Below are 24,684 nucleotides of genomic sequence, written 5' to 3' on the forward strand. Positions count from 1 at the left end.
ATAGTAAGCAATTCAGCCTAGGAAAGAAGCAGAAGGAGGTGGATGAGCTATTGGTATCTAGAAACCTTATTTTTCAAATAATAAGGGAGACAATTTAATTATTCCAACTGTCTTTTTTACCTTAGGAGAAACAAATTAGCTGCCTCACCATTAAATGTGAAGAAACAGCTTACAAATTTCTTAAAAAGAATTGCAGAGCTCATCTGTTTCTATGTTCACACTTTGCATCTCTGCACAGGTGTGTCTTCAACATGATTTATGGTTCTGCTGTGGAGAAATAGGTGTGAACTTGGGCACTGTGCAGATGATTCTGTAAATCAGGATACTATTAAAGCTCTTTTTCTGAAAACTGATTTTAACATGAGAATGCTACAGGTGGTAAGTACTTTCTCAGTCTTCTTCTGGAGCTTAGGTGCTCTTCTTAGCTTCAGAACTGGTGCCTATTTTTGCTATATCTATACCAGATTTCTCTAGACTGACTGTTTCCTGGGCTGTGCATTTTTTGGTGCTGACTGGAGATTTCTCTTTTGAAACAAGTTTTATTCTCGTGAAAGCGAATGGCCATTATTTTTATTTCTTTTGAAAGAGCTTGTAAAATAAGCCATATTTCATGTAGCCACGTAGGAAATTGAGCACAATTATGGCTGGTGTTTTAGGCAGAAATGATGGCCCTCCTCTTCCCATCAACGGTGGAACCAAAAGTTGAGTTTTAAGGCACACACTGTATAGAATACCAGGAAAGAGAATCGTTTCTCCCTAAAAATCTGTGTGTCTAACATCATAAGCTCATATGCCATTCTCTTTGCAGCTACAGCATCAGCACATTTACCTCAGTATCAGCTGCTGTGAATTTCACTGCCTCATTATATAATGTATACTCAGTGTGTTCATATTTATATTTAATGCCCATTACATGAAAGAATAAAGAGGGTTGAATTTTTCCATGCACACTTGGTGTTTCACAGAATGTGCTCTATTTTTAAATTATAGAAGGAAACGCGGCCCAGACACCAGAATGGTCTTTATTCAATCGCTTCTATCATTACAGTTTTGAAATGTGAATCCACGGGATTTTTTTAAGGCAGGTTTCTTTCTTTATCATCCTATCATTGTCTCAAGCAGATGTCTCTCAGAGCAGCAGTTCTGCCAGAAAGCCTAATAGTTATCATTCTAGGTGTTATAGTTGAGGGAAATTGTCTCCATTTCAGGCTAATGATGTTGTGCATGGGGACTGGAATGTTTCTCTCAGGCCTAATTCAGGATACCTTAGCTTTTGCCAGGTATTTCTGCCCCAGAAACTGTAACACTAAATAGTGAATAGCTTTAAGTAGGATTAAATAATTCCTTTACATGTTTTTAATTCTTTTCCACTGCAAATTAATTAGTGTATAATAAGGGCAGCTGGCTGGTCTCTCTGCTTTTAGGGTGAGTGCTTTATGAAGGTGCAGGTGGTTGAGGGATGCAACTTCTCCCCCTGCCCGTCTCCTTCAGCCTTCACGTCACCAAAGTTGTTTCCATAAACTGTGAATTTCTGTTCCTGACAAGGATTGATGGGCCAACTGTTAGCATCAGAGAGTGCTGCATTATTTATACACACAAGGGCTGGGCTCCTTCTTTCAGGCTGTCCTCTGCTGTCAAGCAAGGAATTAAACTCCTCACTCAGGAAGCATGCAATATTTCGTTTCTGTGGGGTTTTGTGGGATCAGAAATACGTTATATAAAAGTTTAAAGTTCAGTAAAGAGCGGCTGTACAACTTCTACTCAACTCCCCAGCACTGCCTGCTTGTGGAAAGGAGCAATAGTTGTATATTCAGTACTTTATTGAAAAGCATGTGGCTTAAAAGTAGTTATGTGAACACTATGGAAAAGAGTGTGATGGACTTGCAGAACAGTTTTTCTCAGAGTGCCTTTAATGAAAAAGATCCAGGTTCATTGGTTGAGTTGTTCATTATGTACAAAAAACTTCATATTTCTTAAAGAAAAAATCCTGGGTATTATTACAGAGCAAATATATCAGCATTTCATTTGAGTTTTGCTGCATAATTTTTCCTGAGTTTGGAGAATTAGGGAAGGTTCTTAATTAAAATTATATTTTTGAGTTTGCATGGATCTCTTTGATTTTATTCTTTTTGTCATGCTTTTTTTTTTTTTTTTTTTTTTTTTTTCTTAACCAGCCATAGTTCCCAAGCAGAGGAGGGACAATTTGCTCAAGGATTAACTTGACTTCAAAATGTTATGAAGAAATAAGATAGGAGCAGAAAAATAATAAAAATAATTTTAAAAATCCCACGCATTTAGGACCCTTTGGTACTAAATGAAGTCCCAAAGGTTTATGTAACTGTCTTCAGACACTTTTACACTTGAGAGGCCATGTAAAGAAAAGCACAAGGTCACTCAGACATAGGGAAGACAAACATGAATGACTGTTTTCATTTGACATTGAATCTTACTGGAATCCTTTCAGAATATCTTCATAAAAATGCAATAGTAATTAGTCTTTAGATTTTCTTTTCAAATAATTTAATTTTATCCTGGAGTGTTTGTTTAATTTGCAGAAATTTGTCAAATTACACAGTCTGTTACACAAACAGCATCTTGCCAATCACAATGGAAAGCCATCAGCAACAGAGCAGACTCCTGCAATATTTATTGTAAATTATATATTTCCTTTCTTGGGTTTATTTTACTCTTCCATTCACAAAATCTCCCAGGTGAAATTATAAAACCAATGTAGTGCTAAAAACTGTGTCACATTTTAATGGTAGCAAATCCCTTTATCAGTTGTGTTAAGACAAAATGCACCCATATCATCTTTTCTTACCAATAACAGAGCCTTCAAAATCAAATTCTGCTCATCAAACCCAGTGGAATGTATAACAAATTAGATTTCAATATTTCAGTATGAACGTCCTCTCAGGAGGCACAAAATGGAAATTGGGGAAGATTTTGTTGATTCAAAGGTGATATTTATTTTGTTCAGCACCATTTCACAGACAATAAACTATAAATAATGGAGATAACATTTTACATTATTTTTGAAAATTTAAGTTTCAACATTTACACAGCCTGGTACCTCCTCTTAAGTAGAATCATGCAGCTTCTTATTTCTCTGACTGCATCATATTTGACTTTGTACTATGATATTATTTAACCATTGTTGTTTACAGAAGGACTTTTCCTCTTTAATCCTCATTAACATTATGTGAATGAGACAGGATAAGCTGTTTTTTTGCTTGGCTTTCTGTTTGTTTTTGGTTTCATTTGTTGGTTTTTTTTAATAGTATGTTTGGTTGGTTGGTATTTGTTTGTTTGTTTTATTTTCTTTGTTTGTGGTGATTTGGTGGTTTGTTTTTTTTTGGTCTTTTTTTGTTTTTTTTTCGTTGGTTTTTTTGCAGGTTTTTTTTGGGGGGAACTTTTAGTTACCTGTGCTTGCTTTATTTTTTTTTTTTTTTTTAACTCATTCTCTTTAGATGTGTTCTTTATTCACTTTATTTCTGAGATTTCTGTGGTACAATGACATTACAAAAATTACACCACAGACTGACAGGCCAAGGTGGTGGGTCAAAAGAGCAATTAGTGCAGTTATTTCCTGAACATGGGAATAAATGGCTGTTAACAGAGGAGAACATCTGCTTTATTAGTCCCAAACTGCAGGTTGGGTCACTTTATTTCAGGCTGAAAAAGCCAACACGAATTTTCACGCAAATTAAAACCACGCAGTTGAATGTCCACACTTTGGTCATTTCAGGAGATTTCAGTTTCGGGAAATATAATGCAACGTTTTGTGTGAATTCTGCTTGTCATTCAACGTAGAATTCACAAATTCAAAGAGCATTTTTGTCTTTTTGCCTTTTACACCAATGGCATTATTGAAATCAGAATGACACCAAATCAGGAAATATGTAGCAAAAATATCCTCTCTCATTTTAATCAGAATATCCATGAGGATTTGCATACTAAGTGTTCCTGCTCCAGATGCTATTTAGTTTATTAATTTAATTAGAGGTATGGGAATACAGTTGTCAGAGAATTCATTTAATAGTAGCTGTTCTTTCACAACCAATTGCCTAATCCCCATAAAGTAATAAACAAGCATCCTTTGCTACCCCAATAATGCAACAAACGCACAAAATGAGAAGTCTTGGCTTATTTAGATTCAGTTAGAATATACCATTCACTGTTCTCAAAAATAGCTTTGCTTCTCCATCAGCTGGACAGTCTTTAAGACAAAACAATATCAAGTGCATGACAGCTCTTTGTGCCATGAAGGCACCCTAAAGATGACAAAAAAATTGAACAAAACTGCAAATAACCCAGAAAACTACTGCACAGCTCCAGTTTTTTCTGTGAAACTGATGCACAGAGTTCATAAAGGCATTTTCGTGCATCACCTACATTTCTTAAACTATGTTTAAACGTAAATTCTTACACCAAGGATTAATCTGAAATCCACGTGCAAGAAAAGTGTGTAAATCCTGAGCTGTTTGCCAACAAAATAATCCAAAACATGCTGTAATTGCTGGCGTTGTATTGATGACATAAACCAAAAAAATTTCCGTAAATCTCTTCAATTACATGGAAAAAACCCTGGCAATTTTCAATTAAAAAACCTCACAGAAAACAATGTACTTGTTCTCTAATAGTGTCTACCTGTAGATCTTTCTTTCAGATGCATTTACTGCACAAAATACTGTTAATTTTTAATGCTATGCTGAGCAGCAGAGAGCACAAACGTGCCTTTAAAGATGAAGATTGAGATAGACAATAATATATGTAAATATAAGAGAAAATATCTGGGAAAAACTACCAAGTTAAACCTGGCCAAAGCCTAGGGGATATTCTTTAGGGTTGCTTCCTTTTATCCCAGTGGTGACAGAATGAAATCTGTAGATATCATGAAAGTCTTCAGGTTGGAAAAAATAAATAAATTGCCATTTGCTATTGTCTTTTGCAAATGGATTGAGTTTAAGACAAGCACATTTTATTGGGTGGAAGATTAGGGATAGATGATTACCTGGAGCTGTGCTGTTAAATAAATACAAAACTGAATCAGCCAAAAGTCATTCAAAGGACATAAGAGTTCGTCCTTTCTTTCTGTACTTAGTTACCGAAAATCTGATGTGGTGAGAGCTTGGGGGTAATTTTTGGTGGCTTTTCTACAAAAAATATTGTTTTGCCTGTGCCCACAGCGGATGTGTGCGACTCCAACCCCTGCCAGAACGGTGGCATCTGCCTGTCAGGGCTCAATGACAACTTCTACTCCTGCGAGTGTCCCCAGGGTTTCACAGATCCCAACTGCTCCAGCCTTGTGGAGGTTGGTAAGTGAAAATTAAATTAAATTGCTGAAATGGCTCCAGTGGCCTGCGGCTGCTCGAGCAGCGATCTTGTCCGTGGTGTTCTGTGTGGTGGTGGTGGTGGTGGTGGTGATGCCTTGTTGGGGCTAAATTAATACAGAGGCCAGAATAGATAAAAATGAAAAGCGTTTCTGTTTATTGAAGGGCCTTCAGGAACATTTTGGGCAGCCCCAGGGGCTACACCCAAAAATGGACCCACAGGTTTTCACACTTTTATAAGTTTGGTCCATTTGCACATTGGGGGCTAATCTAATTCCAGCCTCAGCTAATGAAGTCATTTACCCCAAGTTTGCCCACCCAACTCCCTTTTGTTTGCATTTCTGGGCCCTGGGGCAGTGAGGTACCCTCGGTTGCCAGGCCTGGAGAGGAATTGTTGTGCCTGCCCAAAATGGGACAGCAGCAGCTGACACTGAATGTGGAGTTTGGAGTTACACACTAAAGAACTGCAGGATGGCAAATACATGAAAAATATAAACACCAAAATCCCAAGGCATCAATGGGGTCTTTAGGTTGATCATTATTGGGGTTTTTAACCTTATATCTGTGTCATAGCCATCTCTATAATAAGTAACAGTTGAAAGCTATGTAATTAAGTTGAAATGGCATCTGCAGAAAATATAATTACTCAGAAAAGCCCAGTGGTCCACAAAAAACTCCATAATGGACTTCAACATCACCAACATTTTTCAAATATCAATTCGATAATTCTAGATAATTCTGTGATACTTCTACGTACCCTTCTTCAACCAGCACCCTTCAGATCTTCACTTCTGATAGTTTTATGCCAATGTCTGCAGTAAAGACTGATTTCTTATGCACATTAAGAGACAGGACCAGCATAGGAGAAACCCAGAATAACACAAAGTGGTCACTTGCTTGAATTTCAAAATAACTATCCATTTGGAGGCTCTAATTAATGATGAGTGCATAGAGCACAAGTCAAATGTACTGAAATTTTGTGATGTGCACTTGACTCAAAGTAAACCTGAATTTGAGTGGTAGATCCAAAATATCCAGGAGGTCAGGCCTCCGTGTTAAGAAAACTTAAGGAGAAAATGAGAATCTGAAGGAAAATGTAGACAGCTCACTGAAAGTTAGTTGAGCTCTTGTATTATCCCAAAGAAGGCACAAAAAGATGTTTACAGAGCAAAATGATGGAACTGTCACAGCTGGGCTCAACAATGCAACTGTCCTAAATATGTGTGCATCTCATTTTAAATAATTAATTAATTCATTTAATAAATATTCTTTAAAAAATTACACAAAGTGAACCAAGGTTCACTGTTATGTGGATTAGGTCTCTGCCAATGGGTAAAGGGAGCAGAACTTAGTCCAGAAATAAAGGGCTGTTCTTTTTATGAGTTTTTTTTGTTAATTTCCTTTTATGAAAATGTTGCTACTGCTGTTTTTAGAGTGAATTCCAAGTGTCCACAATGCAATTTTAAGGGAATTTGGATTTAAATTGATTCCTTTTAAGTTAAACTTTCTGCAAACAAATGGAGCTAGTTCCTGTGGGAGAATGATCAACTTCAGACACCAACTGCAATTTTTTTCTGATTCTAAAAAGTTGTTGTAGTTGGTTACCACCTAAAATTTAAGTTGCACAAGGAGGTGCTTGTTGCCCACACATGAAGCCAGGAAACACTGCCTCAAATCTTATTTTCCATCCCTTTTCCATAATTTTTGTCAGTGCTTGAATTTATTCTACGGATATATATCATGCTACCCTAAAACAGCATAGACAAGGCTTCACTTCAGGAAAATTTTGGATTTATTGTGTACTTTGCTGGCAGGAAATTGCATTGCATATGACTGGGAGGATGCCAAACATGACTGAATCTGGAGGAAAAAAATCATGTTGTGATAATTGTCACTGTAATTAGCCGATGAGCATTAATAGGGCTTTAAAAAATACACATATACTTAACTAAAATCTTCAAGCACTTCACCAAAAACTCAGTTTTGTAAACAGACTAAAGCATAAGTAAATAACTTGACAATGTGTGGCAATCACAGCACTTACAGAAGCAGGATACTACATTTCTAATTTGCAATCCATGGGGAATATCTGCTGGACAACACTTGTTAAATAAAGAATCTATTTCAAATTCCGACAGTAACTAAAATCCAGAATGTTAATTCAGTTTGGCTTTTTCTTGCTTGCTACATGTACGGATTCAGTCTAGCCTTGTTAAAACCTTTAAAAATAGATTTTAAAATAATCTTTTATTTTTTAGTAAAAGATCATTCTGCTTTTTGTAACCCTGTACATATAAGCCACTGGAAAAAAAAAAAGGCATTTCAAGAAAATTATTTGATTTTTTTTCTATGAAAACAATGGTGATTAGTGTAAGCTGTTTGTCAGTCAGCTCAATTAATTCAAATACTGCAAATACTGAAATGTTTAAAGTAAAATGATGTTGTAAGATGTGTCTAGAGGAACCCAGGAGTGCAAGACCCTGAGTGATCACTTTTACTAAGAGTGTTTATTAGATGTATGAATTAAGAGGGAATGCCAGCAAAGGTTGTTTCTCTTTGGCTTTTTAATGAGTTTTTGCCCAAAAGCTAATCTCTTAATCCCTCATATCTCAAAAAAGCCTTCTTGACAATTTTCTGTGCAGTTGAAAACACTAAATTAATAATTAGTGTTTAGGATGTCAGGGGGGTACCATGTAGGAAGAAAAGAGGAGGGTGAGAAAAAAAAAAAACAAATACTCAAAAAAACCCCAACAGCAATAAAAAAACAAAACAAAACAAAAAAAAACCCCAAAAAAACAACAACAAAAAAACCCAAACGATAAAACCCCACAAAACCAAAACAAAACAAATTTTTAAAAAAGCAGAAAAAAAGAGAAGGGCGTGTGCCACTGTCTCCCTCAAAAGGGCTGCACAGAAAATTTTTTTAAAAACATTCACAAGCAGCTTGGTGTTGTCTGCATCCCCCTCATTAGAGACTTTGTGCAATGACAGGATGCACTGCTGAACTCGGGCACCTGCTGGGAAGTCATAAATTTTTCAAGGGACATACCTTGAACAGGAGGATTTTCACAGTAAAAGACAACAGGGATTTTACTTAATCATGCATTAATGTGGGTAAATAAAAGGCAGTCCCATTCAGACAGCAAGCCATGAACTATGCAGAGGGGAAGAAAAAAATAGATGCATACAAGTACCCAGGAAGATCAAACATTTAGGTAGAAATCTTCCCTAAATAGACCAACAAATACTCCAGACAGTTTGGGAGCTTCATGGATTCTGCAGAATGCAACTTCCTTTATTACCTTAATAGACATAAAATTTAAAGTAACCTGTTATTCATAGTAATACCAATTTCAAGCTAATATGTTTAACTAATTATGTGTTTCTATAAATTTACCCATGGAAAAATATAACTTTTCTGCCATACTTCTTTTTTTACTGACACTGTAGCTTTGAGTCTGTCTAAACCAAAATTTATAAGAAATTCTTGTGAGAGTAATTTGCATATTTTAAATTGGTATTCCCATTCTGACGCTACTCTTTTCTTAATGGCAATCTCATTTTATTTCCTATGTGTATTTATATACCAAACTTGGTTGTGCTAGAAGATTTGAGATGAGGTGGTAGATCTGTAATATCACCCTATATGTGCAGGTTTTTCAGTGCTCTAACAGATTTTAAATATCTGACAAACTGGCAGAGGACAAGATAGAGAGAGGCAGGAAAAATGTGTGTTTTAGTTGTTTTCAGCACAGCACATCCTCCAGCGAGGTGAAAAAGGATTTGGCTAAACAGATAAAAGGTGATTATATCAAACATTCCAAATAGCAGGATGTTTTCCAAAGATAATAAGAACACTATGGTCCAATTAACTCTTCAGCAGACTCCTGCCTACATATATGGAAATTAATTTTAACCTAAATTGAAACAAAATATTTTTTGATTAATTGATATTGGCATTGAAATGCATTACAGAGTAGTTGGCAGATTTTACATCTTTTAAATAACTCACAAGTCATTCTCAGGAATCATGTAAAATATCAAAATGCAATAAACAACAACTGTTACAGACAATTAATAGGAGTAATTAATTAATTCTGTCCAGGAAAACTCTTAATGTGCTGCCTGTCAACCTGGGTGACTAATTAGCCATGGACAGCACACGAGGGGATCTATAAAATGGCACTGGGGGAGTTTTCTTTGAAATAAAAACTGCTCCTGTTTTGTTTAGTGTGTGCATAAGGGAAAACACGGGGAGAAGCACAACCTTAATGGCAAGAAAAAGAGTTTTTTCACTTCATTATGCCATAAGGCAAGGAGAGTGTGTTCCATGGGTTGTCCATGTTCACATTTGAAATCTGAGCATCTTAAAACTACTCGGTTTTGATCTTCCAAGTCTGAAATTCAATAACTGTCTGAGAGGATAAACTGGTGAACATGTTTAGTTTATTTAAGTGAAAAAAAAAAAGAATAACAGATGTCAAATGGGCTGCCAGCATCCTTTTGGAAAGTGCCTGTACCTTTTATGTCAGCACTCACTGAGAGGGCCTCATTATTGAAAAACATGGTGAAAAAAAAAAAGCCTGCGTGCATTTTGGAAGGGTGGCAAGGCAAGTTAATGATCTTATGGTTAATGATCAAGGGGAGCTGGATTTCAGTGCAGCATGGAGGCTGAGAGAAGGGAGAAGAGTTGAAAGGTGAGCCAGAGATGCCAGTCTCCCATGGCATCTTTATTCCTCCAAGTGATTAAGAAGTGATTGCGGGGTTCCTGGCTTGGCACATTGCAGTTTTCCATAATCACTTCAGTCTTCCCAGTATCCAAAGTAAACTATTTCTTTGACAGCTGCTGTCCCCCAGCCAGAAACGCAGGAATCAAAGCAGTTCTTCCCTTTTCATGCTGTTAAATAAAAATTCAGTAAGATGGATTAGGCCTGGATCTGTGCTCTGATCTGTTTGCTTTGTGGCTTTATTTGCACAACCTAAGTCTCCACTTTTGCTTTCCTGACCCCTGCACTGACAGGACAAGGGCTTCTGAAAAAAATTAGTACAGATGAAAATCCTGTCACTCACTTCCTGCCAGTCTTGCAGATGCTTTTCAATGCCATGATTAGAAATGACTGAATGATTTCAAAGATGCTTTTGTAGCCTTTACAATGTGTGTTTTGTCCTTTCTTTAAGGAGGGTTGTTTGCACCACGTGTTGAACATGTGTACTAATGGATTTTCCAAGGTAGAAATAGTGAAATGAATCCACTCTTTCCAAAGAAATCCAGTTACTTACTGTCATGTGCATGCAGTGTGCAATTGACATGAAAGTATTCACCTCAGCTGTAAATAAAGTAGCCTGGAATAATGTAAATTACAGCACTGGCCCTCCCAAAATCAGAATAGTTGAAGATGTGAGGCGCTTGTGGAGGTCTGTAGCCTAACCCACCTCTTAATGGACGATCCAAGGGTGCAGGTTTCTCAGGGTCATTTCCAGCTGAGTTTTCAATATTTCCAGAGATGGAGACTTTACAGCTTCTCGTGGAAATCTGTGCCAGTGTTTGATCACCTTCACAGGCCAAAAAAAAGCAAGGAAACAAATGGAAAAACCCCAAAAGCCCAAATATATTTAAGTGCAGTTTTGTGAAATTTTTTTTTTTTTTGTCATTGTGTTGTCACTGGGTACCACTGAGAAGTCCCTGGCTCTGGTGTCTTTATTTGTAATTTCTTCTCCAGGCTTGACTATCTGATTTTAGGGAAATAATCACATCCCTTGGCCTGCTGGCACTCCTCTCCTTAGTGCAACACAGTCCTTTGCAGATGGGCCAGGATATTGGGAAATAGTGTGGACTCCAAATTTCAGCACCTATTGTCACTGCTTTGGGTGTAGTGCCACCCAAACTGGCTATATTTATTCCTATATTAGCCAAATTTTTGTAAAGCGACTTATTCACCACGTTTCTTATTGTCAAGAGGAAGACTTTACTACATGACTGTGAATTCTTCTTCAGTGAGCTGTTGTGCTTTTCTCTTGTTACTGATTCCTTATTTTAAAAAAATTCATTATTTGAGAAAAATTGCAAAGTCCATTGTTCTCCTTTTGCTGATACTCCCAAAAACCATTTCAATGGCTCTGTTGGTAACAGAAGATTCACATCAGAGATGAGGTGGACCTGTGTTTATTTGAATTCAGCAAGAATAATCATATTCCATAGTTAAAGGGTAGTTTCTTCTGGGAAAAGAGCAAGAGAGAGGAGGAGGGAATAGATTGAAAACTAATTCTTCCTTGCAGGTTTTCAGCATGTTGGGGCATTTCTCAGCACTCTATTCTGAAGCCTAAACCCTAGGGCTTCACATTTCTGTTACACAGCAGTGTTTTATGTGGAATTAACTGCAAAACACATTTTTCAAGCAGAAAATATCACATAATCAAGATGTTCTCATAGGTTATGGAGCCCTGGTAAAAGCAATCAATATATATTAATAAAAATAATTTGAAAAATTAGGTCCTAATGTTTAGTTTTTGGGTAGCCTGAAGAGCGCATAATGCACAAAAATCTAAACTGAATGGTCTGAATGCATGCAAGCAGAATAGCTTGATAAATGGCATTGATTGCAGGGCAGAAAATGTTCTAAGCCATAATTTACAATATTTCTGCCCAAAAAATTGCCTTTGATGCTGATTGCCAATAAATCCGTTGTGAAAATAAGGTTTGGAGTCACAATTAGTGAAGAGTGTGCAAAACTGGGAGTTCACAGAGTCGTAGAATCCCAGGTTGGGAGGGACCTCAAGGATCACCTGGGTCAAGCTTTCTTGGCAAAATCACGGTCCAGGCAGGATGGGCCAGAGCCCTGCCCAGCTGAATCCTAAAAACGTTTAACGCTGGGGAATCCGTCCCTTGCCCGGGGAGATGGTTCCAGTGGCTGATGGCCATGGGGAAAGTGATTCCTCTTGTGCCCTGGCAGCGCCCCTGGGACCCCCCAGCCCTGCTCCTCTCGTGGGCTCCATGCACAGAGGGAGCCTCCCCCTCCTCTGCTGTCACAGACATCTCTCATGGAAAATCCTTTCCTTAGGATTGTTCCTCCTGAGACGCTGAGAGGCCTCAGGAACAAAATGCAAACATTGACTATCTGCTGCTGTGGAAAGCAACAGGAGGATCTGGGATTGGGCTCATGTGGTTGTTTCTAATTAATGGCCAATCACAGTCAGCTGGCTCAGACAGAGAGCCGAGCCACAAACCTTTGTTATCACTCCTTGCTATTCTATTCTTAGCCAGCCTTCTGATGAAATCCGTTCTTCTATTCTTTTAGTATAGTTTTAATGTAATATATACCATAAAATAATAAATCAAGCCCTCTAAAACATGGAGTGAGATCCTCGTCTCTTCCCTCACCCTTGCACCCCTGTGAACACGGTCACACTCTGTGGCCACCCCTGAACCAGGGGAGCACGGGGTGAGGCGTCCCCTCATCCTCCTCTCCTCAGGGCTGAGCAAACCCAGGTCTGTCAGCCTCATCCTCCTCTCCTCAGGGCAGAGCAAACCCAGGCCTCTCAGCCTCATCCTCTCCTCAGGGCTGAGCAAACCCAGGTCTCTCAGCCTCATCCTCCTCTCCTCAGGGCAGAGCAAACCCAGGCCTCTCAGCCTCATCCTCCTGTCCTCAGGGCTGAGCAAACCCAGGCCTCTCAGCCTCATCTTCCTCTCCTCAGGGCTGAGCAAACCCGGGCCTGTCAGCCTCATCCTCCTCTCCTCAGGGCTGAGCAAACCCAGGCCTCTCAGCCTCATCCTCTCAGGGCTGAGCAAACCCAGGCCTCTCAGCCTCATCCTCCTCTCCTCAGGGCTGAGCAAACCCGGGCCTGTCAGCCTCATCCTCCTCTCCTCAGGGCTGAGCAAACCCAGGCCTCTCAGCCTCATCCTCTCAGGGCTGAGCAAATCCAGGCCTCTCAGCCTCCTCCTCCTCTCCTCAGGGCTGAGCAAACCCAGGTCTCTCAGCCTCATCCTCTTCTCCTCAGGGCTGAGCAAACCCAGGCCTCTCAGCCTCATCCTCCTCTCCTCAGGGCTGAGCAAGCCCAGGTCTCTCAGCCTTCCTTCCCCCCAGTCGGATTTCCCAGCCCTTGGATCCTCTTTGTGGCCCTTCCCTGCAGCCTCTCAGCCTGGCCAGCTCTGTGGGGCACAGCAGGGACCACACCTGGGCCCGGGGCTGCAGGTGGGAGACCCAACAAAAGCTGAGCAGAGTGGGGTGATGACTTCCTCACCTCTAATTTGCCCCTTTTGGTGTCTCTTTGCGTGAAGGATCCTGCAGTTAATTCCTTCCCCATCTTTGTGTCCCTCTGCTCCTCAATGTCCTTGTGCCTCTTGTGCTGTGGAGACCCAGAGCTGGACACGCCACTGCAGATGTGTCCCTTTGCTAAGCAAAGAGAAGGATCACCCACACCCACCTGCTGCCAGTGCTCTTCCAAACACATCCCAGAATGCTGCTGGCACTTGTAAAAACGGGGCTTAATATTCTGCTGGGTTTCACCAGAATATTTCTTTTATAAAGCATTTTGTAATACATGACAGACCTTAAAAAGCCTACATGGTACCACTGGTCAATGTGACCATGCACAATGTTTGTGGGTAGTGAAAATTTTAAAACCTGAATGAGAAATGCTCTGTTGAATGAACCCCATGCTGGAATTCATTTTCCTATTTTTCTGCCTGCAATTTTTTTTTTATTTGGAGGGTGCAAACTGGCAAGGTCACACACTAGAGGGTAAGCAGTTGTCCACTCTAAAGGAGATTTTATGTATTTTATTCATCTAATTAAAAGGGCAAACGGTAAACATCCAGCCCCTTGTTGGTAGGCCTACTGCTCAGGATGGGACCTTGCAAAGATAAACAAAGTTTGTGAGCATGGGTTTATTTGCCAAAACACATCCACAGTCCCTGGTTCAGTTGGAGGGATGAAGGACTCAGCAGTGCATCAGATTTTGGTTAAAAGCTGCAACACTGATGCCAAGATTTTAATGTACAAATACTCAGAAAAGCATGCATACAGGTCATGGAGGACTGTGACAAACTGAGGTGTGGGCTTTCCATCCAGGTGTTATTTAATTGAAAATTCCAAGTGCACTGAGCCTGCTAAAGGCAAGGTGCTACAGAAACAAGATTTACACCTGCCTGGGTTGTGTGTACTGGAAGGGAGGCATCTCTGCTGAGCCAGAGCCATTTCCATGAGGTTTTGCCCTGTTTTACTGGGTGAAGAAGAGAAGGGAAAAAAAAAAAACCAAAACCAGAAGGAAAAAAAAAAAAGAAAAGAAAGGAAAAAACCAGCATTTTCCCCAGAAATATGTTGCATCTACGGCCTTATATATTTTTTAAACCAGCTTCAAAAGAAGCAGGTAGAATAAACCAGTTATATTTTGTCAGATCTGCCAGTGAAATAGGCTGCACATAAAAACCTGGAGAGCTCATGCTGACAGACAGGGGAAAATTGCTCTTTGGATAGGTGCTCTTAGCATTGTCTGGAAAGAGAAGTGTTCAGATAATTCAACTTTGGTGGGCAGCAGCTGCATCGGGTTGAAACAGCAGAGCACATGACACACCAAGATCTAATGAAATAAATATTCTGGTACAGAATATCCTGCACATTTTCACATTCATGACTGCCTCTGGAGTGGTCCAGAGTATTGCTGACACAGCTGTTGGGCTGCTTCTTGTGATGTTCCATGTCATGTTGACTTTGTTCTTTGGTGTCCCTGTCCTGGTGTTTAAAATCACTCTCTCACCACTTCAAAATTTACTATTATTATTACTCCTATTACTATTATTATTATTTTATTTTTATTATTGTATTGCTACTTTTATTGTTATTGTTATTGCTATAATAATTATATTTTAATATTATTATTGTTATCTTTATTAAAACATGGAAACAATATCTATCTTTTTGTTCCTAAACAATTGTTACTGCCTTTACGACAACTTTCCTTACCAGATAATTTTTTTAATATATGCCATTATCACTGACAAATAGTAGAGGTCTTCAGGTTACTGTCCAGTTCCAGAAAATTAATTATTGCAGGATTTTTTTTAGTTTTGAAATACACCGCTCATTAGGAATTATTAATTCTTATGGATTAGGGATTACTAAGTATCATATTGATTAGGATTAATTACTATTAATAATTAGGATTAATTACTATTTGGTTTTGCCACCAATGGTAGTAGCTTTATTTTCCTGTTCCTTTTGCTTCTTGGCTAATGCAAAGTAAACAGTTTTGGTGGTTTTTAAGAGACCAGACAACATAATTTCTGATAACATTTTGACTCAAGAAATGTTCTTGAAGCGCTGCCTCTGTTTGTTTTCCCATTTTATATAATATAGTTTTCTCCTGGATTTTTATGTAGAAGGATGTGACTCAACAGTATGGAAGCAACTTAGTAAAAATAAAAATGCCAGAAGGAAGCTGATCCTTTAGCTGAAAAAGCAAATTGGTCTTTAATGAGATGTTAATTCTGGCATCCTAGGAGATTCAGATTAGAAGATTTTATACTTCTTAGGAAAAAATGATCAGATGGAAAACCTGGTGGTGTTGAACTTAATGCAAGCTCTAAATGGAATTTGGTTCCAGTGTAAAAGAAACACAAATTAAAAGCTGAATATTGGATCCAGAGACAGATGGGCATTATTGTTGTTTTTTCCTTTCCCTCTTTAAGTTTTTTACCAGAATGTTTTTTCCAAAACTAGTTACATAAATGGCTCATTAAGTGGAGCAATGTACATCATATTTTGGCATCACTTTTTCTTACTTTTTTTCTCTCCGTGAATGTTTACTTGTTTTTAAGCAATGAATTAAGGAAATAGATCTTTGCCACTAAAAAATATAGATACAGTAGTTCAGTTTTTGCTTTTCTCCATAATAAAAAACCTTCTTTTTAGAAGCAGAACAAGAGTACCCAAATGTTTCTCCTAACAAATTTAATGTTTCTAACTGGGTAAAGTTGCTATTTAGTAGCTCAGACATTTCTTTTCACTGCATAATTCTCTGATCTGATTCCTTTCTATGCTTCTTCCTTTTTTTAAAATTTAAAATCTCTGTTAAGTCACTTGCTTAAGGGTCTTTGGTGTTCATCATCCAGATGCAAAATTCCCTTAAGCATTTAAAAGACTGTGGAACGATATATCTGATCTCTTACATTTTTTGGTTTTTTTTCAGTTCCAGAATAATAAATGAACTTCTTGAAGATTTTAAACTGGAATAGTTAAAACTAGTATTGTCCTGAGCAAATAAACCTTATTCTTTAGTGTATTGAGGATATTGAGCACTGTAGCCCACTACTGCTCTTCTTAAACCTCTACAGTTTTATATGAATATAGAAGAATTATGCTGATATGGATCAGATGAGGCCTTTTAACTTTTTTCAGCAAGGAATTAATTTACTCCAAAAATCACATTTTCCTAAGGGGAATAACTAAGTTATTTAGTTCTTGAATGGTTTGTTGTTGTTTCTTTTTTCTTTATTTTTTCCCCCAAATATAAGTGTAATTACAGGAACTCCATAAAAGTCTATGGCTGAATTTTTTTCCTATTAGGCTATAGAATTAGTTCATATTTTGTTGCAAGGAATAAAACATCCAGGGGAATTATATAGGAGATAATATAATAAAATAGAATTTAAAAAATGGTTAGCTATGAAAATTATCAGTCAAAATCACAGGAAGAAACATGCCAGAGGGATGTTCACTTTTACTACCCCATTTCAGGATTTTAGTTTCTGTCTGGATTTATTGCTGTTTAGCCAGATGGGCCTGTGCTGTACCTGTTCTTGTCAGGTGTTAATGCCAAGGCTGAAATACCCCCACTTTTCCTCCTTCATTTACCCAGCAAATTATCTGGGATGGCTCTTTTGGGGTGAAAAGGCACCGCATGCCACGTGCTCATCTTTTTGTGCATTCATGGGTGATGAGGATAATGAGGACTTGAGTGAAATCCTGACTGAAGCATATGAATAATTCAAATTATAGATACTGGTTTTGAGAGGGATTTTTTTCAGGTGGTATCACAGGTGTACAGCTTTCTCCTACTTGATGATGCTATAAATTAATGATTAATAATAATTAATTTATATTTATGTTATATTAATGACCAGAATTATTAAGGCATGAGGTTTTGTGCTGACTTATGGTTGCAGAGCTGGTATTTCATGTGCATTACTTGAGCTGAACACCTGCTTGAGAAACTGACATTGTAGAGTCAATATATTATTCCCTATGTTAGAAGAAATTAATCAATGAGATTGAAATTAATGTTTCAGCTGCTCCCCCGTGGCTATATCTGTAATATTAGAATGCTAATTTGAGGCACAAACTCTCAAGTTATCAATACCGTCTTCACTTTGAAACATGCACTGGAATGGCAACACTCTAAATCAGGGAATTATGAAGTCTGGAAAATTGAAAAGGTTGACTTGGATATGACCTAAATTTTTTGTCCCTGAAATTAGGAAAAGAGTGAGGTAAAATTCAAGACCATCATGATTTGGCAAAATCACACTTCAGCTTCCTTGGTATTTATGATTCTGTTCAGTTTATGTGTCACTTCATGCATAATTGGTGCAAATATATGTAGTTCGACTCTTCTGATCTATGCTCTTGACAGATATCTAATTCCAATCTTCATGAACGCATGCAAGGTTTTAATATTTTATTTTTTTTTTTTTCAGATGGATGGGTATGAGACATGCATATACAATCTGCTTTGTTTGCCTGTCCACATCCACAGTACTCTGAGCATAGCATCACAGAATAATTTGGGTTTGGAGGGACCTGAAATCCCATCCCACTGTCCCAGTGTCCACCATGGCCTTGGGCACCCTGTGCCAGGGCCTGCCTACCCTCACAGGGGAGAAATTCCTCCCAATATCTGGTCCAAACCTCCTCTCTGTTGGTTTGAAGCCATTCCCTGTGCCCTGTCCCTCCAGCCCTTGTCAATTGTCTCTCTCCATCTTTCTCATTGGTTCCTCCAGGCCCTGCAAGCCCACACTGAGGTCACCCCAAATCCTCCTCTGCAGGCTGAACGATCCAAATTCTCCCAGCCTTAATGATGCCCTGCAATCACCTCCTAACAGACTAACAGCAATGGTCAAAATATCCTGTAATATTTAGTTTTGCCATCTTCTGCATTGACAGCAGGATACAAAAGCTCAGACTCCAAATCCTCATGGAGATGCTTCACATATTGCATTTCCATTCACAGACAATTCTTCCTTGCCCTTTCCCTTTGTATCCACACAAACATAGGATATTGCAGAAAGGTGTGTCCTCTGGGTAAAGCAAATTTTTGCTGACTTTATCCAGCAAAAAAGATCACAGAAAGGAGTTACAGGGCTTGCAGATATTTATCCTGCATAGGATCCCACACTCTAGAAGACAGGTTGGGAGTGATGTGCATGTGGATTCAGAGTTTCAGAGGGGAAGTCCAAGATAGATATCTGTGAATTCCAGAGTTTTTTCTCTAAATCCCAGCCAGTATTTTTTGTAGCTCCTCATGGCTTTGAACAGCAATAATTATTTGGCTTCTGCTGACTCTGTTTGCTCAACTGGTCCTTCTAAATGCAGGTGTACAGAAAACTGGAAAGGAAAGAACAACTGCTGCTGTGGCAACTGCCTTGGAAGGAAGAGGAAGGAAAAGTTATTTATCCTTCTAAACATACTTAGGAGTTTTCATGTAGTCTGATGTGTTTCACAATGCAGACAGAAACAGTGCAGAAAAAAAATTCTCATTTGTTGGTGATGACTTTGTCTCATTTCCAACATAGACTGGAAGCAGCTTCAGCTTCAAATGCAAATTTAAAGTCAAATGAATTGGTTATGAATGAATGTTCAATATCCATTATAAAACCAAATAAACAACAGCAAAACACACATCAACAAAAAGAAAAAAGCAAGAAGAAAAAACAGTATGTCAGTCCCCAGACTGTCAGATATGTTGTTGCAAAAGCCATCAATGAGGAGGTGACAAGAAATGATGTACCTGAAGAAAGGGTAGCATGTGATTAGAAATATGCTGAAGAACTGAGATGTTTTATGTCCATCTCTTCTCCAACGTGATACTAACATATCATTATGTTGTCCATATTGTCATTAAAAGCATTTCTTGTTTCCTAATTTATTCAGCAGTTGCAGTGACTAGAGCTGTAGAAAGGGTGAAAAGCTCAGTTCCAACAACTTGCATTCAACAAAGATGAAAATTATATTCTCAGTGAGAACCTAAGGTGAGCATTGTGGGACTCAGCAGAATATACTTGTCCAAGTATTAATGGTGATTAAAAGACACCATAAAACACTGCCACACCATTTTCAGATTTTCCAAACCATGTTTTGAGATTAGTTCTGCACATAAAAACCATGCTCTTGTGGCAGGTGTGTTTTTCTCCTACATTAACCAGCTTTCTCCTGTTGGCACAGTACAAACTGAAAATATTCCTACTGTGACAAGGAGGAGTTTTCACCATTATTAAAGATTATTAAAGATTCTTAACTAGATCTTAGATACACCTGACAAAAAGTTCTGAGAAGTTTTTACAGCCCTTTGTTAGCACAAGATCTGCATTTGCACGGGCAGTGATGACATCAAGGCTGGCAACAGAACCCTTGTTGTGGATAAAGACTTAAAACCCTGAGAACCCAGTAAGAAAAATATTTTTTAAGGGCTAAATCTCAGTGTATTATATTACCATTATCTAGAAATATAAAGAATCCAGTTCATATCAAGTATCCAGTTCTGTCAAACCCAATTTGAATTGACAGTAAATCAAACAAAAATTACTTTTTGAAGCTGTCTTGGTTTTTCTCCATGTGTTAAATAAGATGAGGGCTGTAAGGGTGTGAAATAACATGAAGACAGATGTATGCCAACATATTCAAGTACAAATGTAATCTTGCTGCAATTGAGAGAGAGAAGTGTGTCTTGATTAAAAATTCCTATTACTTTCCTCTTCTTCTCAGGCAGGTCAACTTTTTAATCATCAGCTATATTATTCATTATGAACAGCCTAATGAGGCCAGAATTTGGTCCTTTAAGATTAATTTTTGCAGATAGGAAAACTGCGCTGTCAGTGTCATTTGATTTATTCAAAAATATGACTGAATGGGCTGTAATTTATAAGGGGAACGATGACAGTCATAAAAAGAAAATATTTAATTTCAGCTTCTGCTTTTCCTGGCATGAAATAAGAAACATCTGCAGTAGTCATTAGCTTGTAGCTGAACAATACATTAGCCTAAGTCAGCAACAAAAGTGAGCAGTGGATTAACTTTGTCCTCACTGGTGGCGACTTTGGGATCAGTTTTATTTATATTAGAACAACAGATCCTGACCAATGTAGCATGAACAAAATAAATAATTATATCAGTTGAATATGGTGGTGGATGCTTCTGAAACACCCGTGCCTTCATCACTTGCCCTCTCAGGTGGGAGGAAACCTGAGCAGTTTAAAAGAATCAGTAACTCAAAATAAAATAGATTAATTGTGGTTCAAGCATTGCAATGAAAAATAAGTGAATGCCCAAAGACCAGGAAACAAAAAATTTACTAAAATAGGGAATGTAAATATTTAACTAGCAGACTGTGAATCTTGATGCTGATTAGAACTGGGATGTGTCAAGCATTTCTGTCTTGCATCTTACAGTGAAATACAGGGAAAAATTAAATTACACGGGTTTTGTCTGGTCTGGCTGAAATCAAATTGGTGGCAATACTTTAGGAGAAATACATGACCCTTGTTTAGGAAAAATACATATTAAAAATACCATAATCTGGCTAATCAGCTTTGAATTAAATGTCTTTTTAAATATAATTTCATTTGCCACTGAAGTTATTTTCATACTCTGTAACAGGTAGTGTTGCATCTACATTTCTCATGAACTGCGTTCATTCAAAAATGGCCCATAGTAGCTGCACTCTTCTGCTTTGACTTGGCAGCCTTAAAATCTAGATTTTCTGTGCTGAAAGCACTTGGCTTGGTGTGACAGTTCTGCTTGGAGCCTGAGAACTCCACAGGCTGAGTAGAGGAGGAGACAGGACTTGTGGGTGACACTATAAATCTAGTTTATTTGCATTTTTTACAGCCTTCACAACCATATCTGGATAGGAGAGAGACAATTTAGCAACATAAACATGGAAAAAAAAATTTTTCTTCCCATCGTCAGCCGGTGTGTGATACCCAAATCACAGTGGCAACACCCTGTCTGGTGAGAACTGGAGCAGCAGAGAGGATGTGGTTGTTAGAAAACCAGAGTGCAGCACAGTGAAACATAGCAGTGATGGCCTGCCTGGTGAGAGCAAAGTGATGAAGGGAGACTGATTAAAAGGAATCAAAACAGCCTAGCAAAGCAGCTGAGCAGCATTGTGGCATTTTTTCGTTGTTTTTTTGTTTTTTTTGGTTTTTTTGGTTTTTTGGTTTTTTTGTGGCAGGAAGGGAATTATGAATTTGACTTTATATTTTTAGAAGGCTAATTTATTATTTTGTGGTATTATATTATATTAAATATGTAAATATTACATTATATTACATTACGTTACGTTACATTACATTACATTACATTACATTACATTACATTATATTATATTATATTATATTATATATTATATTATATTATATTATATTATATTATATTATATTATATTATATTATATTATATTATATTATATTATATTATATTATATTATATTATATTATATTATATTATGTTATATATTATGTTATATTACATTACACTATATTATATTATATATTGTGCTATATTACATTATATTATGCTATATTGAAACTACACTAACAATTAGAGACATGGTACTTACAGAAGGTTTAAGAAGATACTAATGAAAAACTTGTGGATGTTTCTAGAGTTTTGACAAAGTTGGACTGTGATTGGTTATTAAGTAAAAGCAATTCACATGTTGGATAAAAAATTTTGAAACTACATTCTAAAGCAGAAAACACAGAAGAAGCAAATGAGATAATATTATTTTTTCTCTCTTTCAAGGCCCATTATTCACTGGTTTATAAGCTGGGTACAGTTACATTTGTGGCCGTCTGTGAGGATTCATCAACATTAGGAGCAGAGCAAGCCATGATCAGGAGATGCAGGATGACCTCTGTAAATCACAGCGTGCCATCACACCCAAAAATTGCTGCCTGCAGCACAGAGAGCCATCCCCAAGCCTGGCTTTCCCCAGGAAGCTCACAAATAGGATAAATCCAGGAAGAATAGGGGATTTAGAGAAGGGATTTTGATAAGGTGAGAGAAGCTCTGCTCTAGAAGTAGCTGGGAAATGGCATTGTTTAGATTATGAGTATTTCAGGGGTTTTTTGCTGTTTATTTATTTTTTTTTATTTCCCCTGTTCCTTTACCTGAGTGCCACTGTGGCACAATCTGCAGTTACAACTTCATCTAGAAATGTCACTTCTTGTTTTGAGGTGAGCATCAACAATTAAACAAGCAGCAAACAAGAACAGCTTTTCAGCACTGGATTTATTTTCTGTATATAAACAGTGCTCAGGTTCTTTTCTATTTATGTTTTCATCAACCATGTAACAGAACACTCTAACCCTTACTTCTGATTATTTCTGCTGTTTCTTGTTCTGGTAACATTTCTGTTGATTTTCGCTTTCTCTGATATTTCCAAGCCTTTGTTGAAATGCAGACACAAGAACTGGAAAACAACCCAAATCTGTTTTAAAACCATTATAGGAGTTACCACACTAATTTTATGTGTTTACTTTTTTTTACTTTTTTTTTTTTTTTTTTTAAGATGTTTTATATGTCAATGTTCAGGAATCTCACCGACTGCAAAATTTATTCTTATTATTGAGAAAGAGTGGGTGAGATGATGGAAAAAGGATGGTATATAAAACAGAAGGAGGATTTGTATCAAAAATAGTGTGGCCAGGGAGGTGACAAGGTGGGGTTAAGTCACAGATTGGCCTCGATCATCTTGGAAGTCTTTTCCAACCTAAATGCTTTTCTGATACTACAATTATTTGATCAGTGGGCAAATAGGAAATATTTACAATATGAAAGACTACATTTACAAAATAAATCGCTGATGAGAAAGGCGTTAAGCAGGAAAAGGTGTTGATCTGGTCTGCAGACACTCAGCAGAACCACTGTCAGGTAGGCAACTGGATATTGCAGATATTATTCAAACCCAAATATTAGCAATGGCCATAATTCAATATAAAACTGGATGAGAAATTGTAAATTTTCAGTACTATTGAGCATTTTCAACACAGTTTAGGAGGTGTTCTTAAACATGGGCTTGTTGTGGGTCCAGATGAATCCTTGAGTTATCATAGCACCAGGTACAAGTGGCACTGTGGTGATGATGTTTGCTCTTGCTGGAAAGAAAAAGAGAAAACAAAGTATAAGGTCCTGGTAACTTCCAAGTGTAATTTTATTGCAGAAGTAAGAAATTCTAACCGATTTTCAAGATTTTGATCAGAAAGATTTTTTTTGATCAATAATTCAGATTTTTTTTTAGGGAAAAAACAGCATCCCCTACGCCACTATGCGGTGGAGAGCAAGAAAATTGATCAGAAATATTCTTTAAAGGCTTCAAGGTGTCTAAGAAAGGCCAGAGAACTTTTGAACCTGAAGAATAAGGAATATGGACAGAAAAAAACTTTCTTTTCCTTAAATTTACTATTCAGTTTTTATGGATAACATGGATACACCATTAACATCTTTCCTCTTTAATGTTCTTTCGGAACAAATAGCATCTCCTATTTCTTAGTATTTGCCAAGTTACTCAATTTGCTGTCAGTTTTAAGTTGCTTGGTAAATCAGGTATAGGACTGAAGAAGAAAAGGAAAGTTCATAAAATTGAGCAGTCCTGTGCCCTGGGGAGAACAGAAGTTTCTGGAATTATTTTAAAAAAACCCAAAAAGGAACAACAAAAACAAATCAACCAAAAGACCTCAAAAACCCAAAAACCCCAAAACAAAAAACGTTAAAAGAAAAAACAAACAAAACAAATGAAAAATGCCAACAAAAAATAAACAAAAACCCAAACCCAACAAAACTCACAAACAACCAAAAACTAAGTAAATCAAATAAAGTAAAAAAAAAAAAAAAACAACAAAACCCCCCAAAACCCAACACCCAAAACCCAAACAAGACAAGACCAACCAACCAACGAATACCTCAACCAGCAACCCAAAAAACCTCAACAGCAAGAAATCACCACCATCAAAAAACACAACAACAAAAGGAAAAACCCAACAAAAAACCACAAAATAAACAATAGAAAAACAATGAAACAAACAAAGAAAAAAACAAATAGGGAGAAAAAAACTCTTCTCTTGAGATCTAATTGATGA

The 24,684-nt window shown here is 37.6% G+C and overlaps 1 protein-coding gene across 2 annotated transcripts in view; it reads left to right on the plus strand.

The window, feature by feature from the left end:
* EDIL3 (EGF like repeats and discoidin domains 3) overlaps positions 1-24,684 on the plus strand; it is a 237,446-nt gene that overhangs the window by 62,581 nt on the left and 150,181 nt on the right. For both annotated transcript variants that reach the window (XM_058044014.1, XM_058044015.1), the window contains exon 2: positions 5,190-5,318. In XM_058044014.1, coding sequence (XP_057899997.1) covers positions 5,190-5,318 — 129 coding nt within the window. The remainder of the gene's footprint in view (positions 1-5,189; positions 5,319-24,684) is intronic.

Source organism: Melospiza georgiana, chromosome Z (assembly GCF_028018845.1).
Source record: "Melospiza georgiana isolate bMelGeo1 chromosome Z, bMelGeo1.pri, whole genome shotgun sequence".
Taxonomy (NCBI): Eukaryota; Metazoa; Chordata; class Aves; order Passeriformes; family Passerellidae; genus Melospiza; species Melospiza georgiana.